This window comes from Orycteropus afer, unplaced genomic scaffold (genome assembly GCF_000298275.1).
Source record: "Orycteropus afer afer isolate SDZICR_OR568_19922 unplaced genomic scaffold, OryAfe1.0 scaffold00005, whole genome shotgun sequence".
NCBI lineage: Eukaryota > Metazoa > Chordata > Mammalia > Tubulidentata > Orycteropodidae > Orycteropus > Orycteropus afer.
This window is the reverse complement of record NW_006921592.1, coordinates 11,278,793-11,288,198: the sequence shown is the minus strand read 5'-3', so window position 1 is coordinate 11,288,198 and position 9,406 is coordinate 11,278,793. Positions and strand designations below refer to the sequence as shown.

General features: G+C 40.8%; 1 protein-coding gene across 1 annotated transcript in view; it reads left to right on the top strand.

Moving 5' to 3' along the window:
- The first annotated feature begins 98 nt into the window (after positions 1-98).
- Positions 99-9,406, top strand: part of LOC103195150 (guanine nucleotide-binding protein G(q) subunit alpha) — a 370,619-nt gene continuing 361,311 nt past the window's right edge. Inside the window, exon 1 of the mRNA XM_007938628.2 lies at positions 99-234. Coding sequence (XP_007936819.1) covers positions 99-234 — 136 coding nt within the window. The remainder of the gene's footprint in view (positions 235-9,406) is intronic.

Below are 9,406 nucleotides of genomic sequence, written 5' to 3'. Positions count from 1 at the left end.
GGCCACCGCTGCCTCCGGGGAGCGAGGGCGGGAGGGTGTGTGTGCGCGCGTGTGAGCAGGGGGTGCCGGCGGGGCTGCAGCGGAGGCACTTTGGAAGAATGACTCTGGAGTCCATCATGGCGTGCTGCCTGAGCGAGGAGGCCAAGGAAGCCCGGCGGATCAACGACGAGATCGAGCGGCAGCTCCGTAGGGACAAGCGGGACGCCCGCCGGGAGCTCAAGCTGCTGCTGCTGGGTGAGTATGGCCCGGCCTGGTGCCTTCTCGCCGTGCCTCTGGGTTCCCGCCTGCCACCCCCGACCCCTTGAGGCAGCTACCCTCGGCGTCCCCCGCCCCCAGCACCGGTGGCTCGCCCCTGTCCTGCCCGAGAGCGCGGGCGCGCCCCTGGCCACCACCCGCACCCGTGCGGGCGCGCGCGGGCGCGTACACACACTCACTCACTCACTCACACGCGCGCGCGCGCGCGCTACCCTGCCCGGTGTCTCGGCGTGTGCCTTTTGGTATCCCTGAGGGCTGTGCATTTGGGGTGCGCGTTTATCTGCTGTGTATCTGCTAAATAGAAAATCACTTCACTGGCGTGGCTCGGGGTGCGGGGGTGGGAAGGTGGACTGAGTGGTTGAACTTACAGTGTCGTGGCGCGGCGCCCCGTGGGGTGGTTGCATGGGGATCTGTGTATGTGTGGCCCCGAGAGTGGCGAGTGGAGCCTGGACACGCTGCGAAGATGGTGTGCGGTGGGGTGGTGTGTGCACCCATTATCAGTGCATTCTGGGGTCAGGAGTGAATGGGGGAACGGTGGGCAGACTCGCGACTGGATTCTGCAAGGAGTGGTGGTGAGGTAGCCTAGTGCCTGGCCGTTCAAAGAAAGGGGGCTTATGTATTGGTGTGGGGGGCAGGCTCAAATGTCACACAAGTTCTTTTCTTTAGCCATCAGACCACCTAAAGAAGGGACCCCAGAGGAGTTTCTTGGCCAGTGGATAATGACAGGCGTGTTTCTCTTCTGCACCATTCCTGCCGGATAAAGATGAGGGATAGCGAAGCCTTGTGCTGTGTGGTTGACAGCAACGAGTATCTTTTGTTTAATGAGGCTACCCAGATGTAGGCCTGAATTCACAATGCTTACTACTGAAAACCGGTGCAGCCTCCCAGTCACTCTCGTGGAAACAAATAGAAACCTTTTGTTTGTTTAAAACGGACATCGTTATAGTATCTTTGGAATCTGGGCTAGAAGGAAAACGGGAAGCCTGTAACAAAAAATTTCCCTTTAATGTCTAAACAAACAACCTTATATTCTGGTTTAACACTAAGTTAGCCAAAAAAAAAAAGCCATTTCTCAAATAGGAATTCTATTGATTATTATCTCCGAGAGAATGTTCAGAATCAAGCGATCAGGGTTCACATACAAGCCAGCATGACATAACTGAGCTATCGTGGTAGGAAGTGCAAACAGCTTTGCAGTAACAGGCCTGAAAAATGTCTGCACTTGTGTTCTGGCTTTTTGCGGGTATAATAAATATGTTTCTCCAACATTTCTGTAAGAAAAGAATATTGCATTGTCAGTAGGGTTTGAGAGGCAGGCATTTTCTTATCTTGAGCATTCCATCTTCTGGTTCAAAGAACCAGTCGGCTTTGAGACTGAATTGCTGTATATTGGATCATTTACAAGAAGGAACAAATTATAGTGATCACAGATAGTACAAATGGTTAATTCACGTGCCATGCTTTATGTCTTCATTTTGAAACCTGATTAGATAAGTTTGCATACGTTTATAAAGAACAGAAGGCAAAACCCTGGATGAAAGAGGTGGACTTATGGGAATGAAGTGAGAGGAGAAGGAAACTGTAATTGGAAAATAAAGATTTATTTTTAAATTCTCATTTCTGGGCTGTTTTTAATGGCTGAAAATGTGCAGTTGAATGTTTTCTAAATTCTCAAGATGAGAAGGAAATAAGACAAGAAAAATGTGTAGAGTGTTTAAGGGCTGGATTAAGAAAAAAAGCATGTGTTTCAGAGTGATTTGTTTTAAGAATGATTTTTCTTTTTATTTTGCCCTGTTTTCTGTCTTTATTTGTTTCTGGTTAGCTGCAAACAGGCATTGGAGGTTTCTCAAGCCAGCCCTAGTGCCTGAAATTGACAACAGCTCTGAGTTTCTCAGAGGCTGAGTTAGAGCCATTTTATCCCCCAAAGGCCTTGGTTTGAATGCCTAGGAGAAGGACTTCTGGGGAAGTAAACATATGGATGCTTAATTACCTACTATGTATTTAAATAACATACTGCACTTTTAAAAATGAGCTTGGAGATGATTTACTGAGGAGAAAAAATAAAGTTAAACAGTTTTCCTGCTAGTGGTGTTGGTGTGAAGAACTTTTTTTTACCTTCCTGTTGTTTATTAGATATTTGAGTAGGGTTTAATAGAACCAGCCCCCAATATGACCTTTTAGAAATGGCAAGCGAATATCACATTAATTTAGAGCCTATGTGTATGAGTAATACTTAAAAATTATACAGCTATCAGAAACACGATCCCTAGACATCATGTAAGAATCGCTACAGCTTCATGTTCTAGGTTTATTGTTTTTGTAACATATCAATACTGCATTTTCTACACTGTGGGCATAGTCATAGTATACACTAAATGTAGATTTGTGTATAAGTATGAGCATGTAAGTTCACAATTTTCTGAGTCCAGGAGGGGAAGGCATTGGGAAGGGGTTCTATTGGAGGAACTCCTGAGATAGGCTGTGCCAAGGACTCTTCTGGGTCCTCCATTCATTTCAAGGGTACCTATCCAGAGGCGGTTACAGAATATGTCCCTTTCATAGTTTAAAAATTTACTAATGTTTTAAACAAGTTTATTTAAATTGAGGAGTTACTGGCACATTGATACTTAGTATAAAATTATTCACAAAGTAAATTTTAGTTCAAGGCATCATGCCATCTTAATGGACTTGTTTGTTTGAGAAGGATATAAGTGTGGACCCCTGCATTTTATTTGCATGGTTTTTAAATATTATTTGGTTTATATATTAGAACTATGGAGAAGTTAGAAAATAGTAGTTACAGGCCTGGATGAAAGTATAGCAGCAAAATTTGTGCTATTTTGATTCATAGCCAGCAGTTTTGCCTATGTGCACCAAAGTTTTTCTACCATACTTAAATATTTTGATTTTCATTCCTTTTTTTTTTTTTGTCATTGTTTATTGAATCCTGGCATCTACTGCCTTAAGAACATCATATTATATTCTGACTCAAGAGAACAAAAAAGGAATTGTTCTTATGGTGGTAGATTCCATGATTCAATGATTAAATACAGGATCTTAGAAATTTTTAGAAATTGCAGATAGCATGTTTCTCATTTCAGGGGTGTACGGTTTATACATGAAGCTGTGCAGTTGTAGAGCAAGATGAGACTTCAGAGTCTGGCAATGCTCTGATGAATGCAGACTGTATTGAGAATTCATTCATACCAAACCCAACCCAACCCAACCCAACTCACTAGTGATCCTGTAGGACAGAATAGAACTGCTGAGTCGATTCCAACTCTTAGTGATCCTGTAGGACAGAATAGAACTGCCCCCACAGAGTTTCCAAGTCTGTAAATCTTTACAAAAGCAAACTGCCTTACCTTTCTTCCATGGAGTGGCTGGTGGATTTGAACCATTTGGTTAGCAGCCGAAGGCCTTAGCCACCGCACCACCAGAGGTATTCATGCACACAGATCTCTCTGTAAAAGCACCCTCCTTCAGGGAGAGTTAATTGAAGTAAGAGTGGGTATACACATGGAGGAAGAGTGGGTGTGTTGACTACCTGGTAACCTAAAGGATACTTGCTGTCTAGGGTGGCTACTCAAAACTGTAGAATAAATACATTCTCTAATAGCCCAACAGCAGCATCTCTGAAAATACCAAAACATGGTGTTTATGAGGCTGCTTTAAGGACTAACCAGTTTTAATTTTCTCTGCTCTTCTAGCTTCCAAGGGTTGACTATGTTTCTGAATGGCAGGATTTATTCACTTTATTGCACTTCCTTGAGCATTGTTTTCCTATATGCGTTATATGGTGTGCATGTTATTTATGTAGGCACGTTATATGCAAGAATACCACAGATGAATTTCCTCTTTTTTTTTTTTTTTTTGGTGGAAACAAAGTACTTATAGTTTATATGTGTAGAGTGTGAAGGGGTAGCTTCCCTCATACATATGAACGTTTCTCTGTCACAAAACCTTCGGGGTAAGATTTTTACATTGAACCACGTGAATTTATTGTGTATATCTGTGATATAGTTGTCAATCCTCTACTTACATGTTATTTCTTCATATTGGGACAAATTAAAACCCTGCTGGCCAGTGAAATTGTTCTGTTTACCTAATCAAATTTTTATAGGTAACTTTACAAAGGGGAATCAAAGAGTAATTTAGTAGCCATTTTGTTTATTACAAATAAATTTGTTCACTTCTTTGTCATTAAAAAAGGGCTCCACCTGGTAAGAGATGCTGTATGTTCAATTTGCAAAGTTTCCTATTAAATGTCATTACGATTTTTATTACCCATGGATTTGTAAAGACCTGAAGCAGCTTTCACAGTTGTGAAGCTGTGTGCTATGCTAAAGTTAGCGGAAGAAAGGAACAGATTTTTTTTCTTCATGATCCAGACAAACTTATACTACTCGAAAAAAGATGAACAGTATTTTTCCCATGCTGATTTTGATTCTAGCATTTGTTGAATTTGTCTTTCGGGGATGTTTGTTCTATTGATACCAATGAGAATATTGATTGGGAGTTGTAAAGGGAGTATATGGAGCTCAAAGAATACATCTTGGGAGAGAGAGAAGCCATTTTAAGAATGTTAGGATTGCTTTCTTTAAGAAGGTGGAGGATTCTGTTTCCTCTAGATGCTGTATATTGGGTTTGGGGAAATACAAATACTTGCAGCAACAATTAAAGTCTGATTTTCTGGATGATAGGCAGGGGAGGGCAATGAAATTTCCAAAGGGAAAGTTTTATTATGGCTTTGAAGCAGTGTTAAGATCTCTGCAGAATTAATCCTAGGGAAGTGTGAAATTAGCAATAGAAGGGAAAATGTGTGATTGTTGATAGTTAAATCTATGGCGGTAGTGGAATACAGTAAACAGTGAACATTTTCTCTTGTTCTGCCGAATGGAGTAACATGAAGGAAAGAGCTATTCTCAGATCCAAACACTATTTTTGTGTGAACAGCTGTTACTAATAAAATAATAGGAAGTTGTTCGACAATCACCTTTGATTTGTTATGTTACTGATATGTAAAAATCTGTCTGATTTCTTGTCTAACATGCAGTAAAAAGAAGAAAAAGGACCCAAACATGCTGTTGAAAATGAGCTCATAAGTCCTAGGTGATCATGAATCTGAGCTTTACAAATAAAAATAAACATCCCGTATGGAGATTCTGAGAACCCAAAGCAGAATTTGTTAAATGGCTGTAGCTCTAGGATTGACCTAACCATAATTTCTGAAATCAGTGCAAGCTATTTTGCTTTTTCACAGTTAAAGTTTAGGAACAAGTTAATACTATTTAAAAAGAATTGGGAAAATATTTAAAATTCATTTATTTAACAAATACTTGTCAGTTATTGGAAATTAAACATTTACTTCAATTTTTACTTAAACCTACTTAAAAAAAAAGATGTTGCATAGAGTACTGGCCAAATGAACAAATATTAAGCACCCACTGTGTGCAAAATAAAGGCTCTCTGGTAGTATTAGTGGTTAAAGTATTTGGCTACTAGTGAAAAGCTAAACTGGTGGGTCCAAACCCACCAGCTACTCCTAGGAAGAAATACGAGGCAGTTTGCTTCCGTGAAGATTTACAGCCTTGAAAACTCAGTGAGGGTGGCTCTGAGTCAGAATCTACTTGATGGCAGTGGATTTCGGTATGTGCTATTTGAGACACTCCTTTTTTTGTATTTGCCAAGAGGAAAAGCCACAACCACATTTCACAGTTCTTGTTTCATAGTTGACACCCTGGTGCTTACGTGTACTTAGGACTCTTAAACTTCCTGGCTTTGGCTTTTCTATTGGCTCTCAATAGAAAGAAACAAAACAAAGCAAATAATCTCCAGGGCATTGTAGCAGCTTTCCCGGGAGTTACTCAACTGGGGAAAGCAGATGATCTTGACAGTGTGAACTCCTGAGTTGTATGTGTTACTGTGAGGAACTACTTAGGACCATTTGTCCTATCTTTCAAACTAGATTGGAAGTTCCATGAGGGCAAAGATAGTGGCTCATGCATCTTTGTATCAACATTGCATGGTTGCTTGTTGAATTCAGACTCCTCCTGTTGTCAGTAACTGGGACATGTGGGGGTAGGAGGTAGTGGAAGGGTTAGGGTGGGTGGATAGATTTTCCAGAGTAGTAGAGAACCTGGAGGATGGGAATTTAAACGTGTTACTTTCTTGTAATGGATATCGTCCATATGCTTTCCATTTTCCACTCTTGACTCTTTTGTGGGCCCCCTGGGAGCATAGTAAAAGGAATTCCATTTTAAAGATGGAGTCATCTTTGCCTACTTGTTTGTCTCTCAGTCATTCTTTAGTGAGTATGCACAAGTACTTTGAAATTTGAAAAACCCTTGCATCTTTATTACAGGATTAATCATGGATTGTGAGCTATTTGATTGCTTTAGAAACAAAGTAGCTGTTTCATGGAAGTGTGTAATGGGTTGTAGTACAGTTGGGAACTAAGATGTTATTAATGCTGTTGCATTCCTGAAACCTAACAGAAGAGAACAACAATTGATCCACAGATTAAAAAAAAAAAAGACTAGAGTGAGACTTTTTGGCTCTATTGCAGGAAGTGATAATGATGTTTAGAAACATAGTCATGTATATTTCTAGGAGATTGTATTGTGTTCCCTTTGGAGGACTGAAATAGTGTCCCTTCCTAGAATTTGACTGTTTTTCTTGATCACCACTTGTTAAAAAGTTAAAATTTCCTTTTTTCCCCCATCTTTTTTATTTTTACTGTTTTATTTCTTTTCTCTTTCCTTTTTCTGTATGGGCAGCATAATGATAGGTGGCTTCTTTTCCCCACTGGTGACTGCAGCTATCTAGTTGTTTCCAAAGAGAATTCTTCAGTGTCTAGGGCTTCGAACCAGTTTGAACCTGTTCAGTCATGGTTGACACATTGAAGCTGGAATAGAACTGAATTTGTAAAATGGAGTGTACAGGAACGATAACAGGAATGGGAAAAAATATGTTCAAAGTCCTGGAATGGGAGACTTAGAAGAGGCATGTTGAGCCCTTTCCGGAGCCTGGTGCAGGTGATTGGGTTATTGCCAGGACAGTACAGTGGAGAGAGAGACGCATTCAAAGTGGTGTGCACAGTCAGCTGCTATCTTTGAGCTGAGCACTGTTTTTTCTTACTCTGCCTGTCAAGAGATTTGGTTGCTATGCATTTTTCCCATTCCAATACGCCCACATTTTACAAATTCAGGTCCATTCCAGTTTCATTTCATTGGCCATGACTGAACTGGGAAGAATTGGGTGGAAGCAGTTCTTGTCCACCCATTATTCAGTCTTCCAGCTGTTTGTTGAAAAACTAGTTGCCACTGAATCGACACTGATTCATGGTGACACCATATGTGTCAGAGTTGAACTGTGCTCTGTAGAGTTTTCAATGGTGGAACCCCAGTGGGGGTTGCTGTGAGTTGGAATTGACTTGATGGCAGTGAGTTCTTTTTTTTCTTTTTCTTTTTTTAGGATGAAGTGGCAGTGCCCCATTTGAGGGTCAGCAAAAAAGGGAAAGGCCTTCAGTGAGATGGGTTGACCCAGTGGCTGCAATGATGGGCTCAGGCATAGCAAGGATAGAGAGTCAAGCACAGACTGGGCAGTGTCTCATTTTGTTGTACGTAGGGTCACTATGAGTCGGAGCCAGCTTGATGGCACCTTACAACAACAAACAGCGCCCAAAGGGTTTCTAAGGCTGTAATCTTTATGGAAGCTGATTGCCACATCTTTCTCCCATAGAGAGACTGGTGGGTTTGAACTGCCAACCTTTCAGTTGGCAGCTGAGTGTTTAACCACTGTGCTACCAGGGCTCCTTCATATTTGCTGAAGGATTCCCCCAAAACCCTTCTATGTGAGTACCACCCCCTATTTACTCTTTTGTCTTGTCTTCCTTACACAAATACTTAGAAGAGGTTCTTTAGATTTTCTGGCTTGCACATTTCCTTCAGATTTAGAGAACTTCCAAGTTAGTGCTTCTGTCAAACATCATGTGGCTGTGAGCTGGTAAAAGGGGAAGTTGGACACTATAATACATTAAAAAAAAGGGTTTGTGAATATGTCTTTAGCAACACTTACTTTGGTCCACATAGCAAAATACACACTTTGTTACTGAACAAAATGTAAAACACTTCCCTGTTCCAGAGGACAAGTATTTGAGATTGGTTCACTGTTGCCAGCTGGGAGTTACTGAGCCAATACTGGGTAATCTATCATGGGCCACTGGGTTTCCAAATAGGATGCAGGGCATTCGCTGCAAGAGGAGAAGGTGTTGTAGGCATGTGTGGAGAGATAGTGTATCTTCCTCACTTAATGATTTGAATGTCATCACCTCAGTTACTTAAAAGCCTTTAAAACATCTCTAATTGTATTTCCGTTCAGATAGAGAGGCTGGCATTAGTAGTGGCTTTTGCTTTTGTTATACCCAATCAGTCTGAGTAGATCTTTTGGTTTACTTATTTGTCTTTTAGGGCATATACTTTTCAGAGCACTTTCATTATATTATACATTTTTTCTGTAGATGGCAAATGCAGTTTTCCTTTTGTTCTAGAGAGAGAACCCATTTCCTGTGATTTGTTCTGATAATACAGGGTGATTTTAATTCCTGTCCCCTAAAAAGAATGGTGGGATACTTGTTGAGTCTTTAACTCTATTGTCTTAACTGTTGTGATATATTTTTGAAAATTGATAAATCATGCAAAAAGTGGAAGATTAACTTTGATAATGAATGTTAGTTAATTTGGCTGCATAAGTAAATACTCCTTATAGATGTGCAAATTGAATTGTGTATGTATAAAACCCAGATGCCCTGGAGTTGACTCTGGCTCATGGCGACCCATGTGTATCAGAGATGAGCTGTAATCCTTGGAATTTTTTAATAATGGATGATTTTGTGAAAGTAGGTTGCAAGGCCTTTCTTTCCGGGCTCCTCTGGGTGGACTCAAACCCCCAACCTTGATTTCTAAATTCTAAAACCCCCAATATTGATTTCTAAAACTTGCACTGCCTCACCTTCCAGATTATTCTTAGAGTAGCGTTTTGCTTGTTTGCTTTTTGTATAGAAACCGGTTGAATGAAAAGATTGGACTAAATGATCTTTCAGGCCATTTTAACTCTGAAACTTTGTTTGTCCTCCACAGCTTTGGTGTCT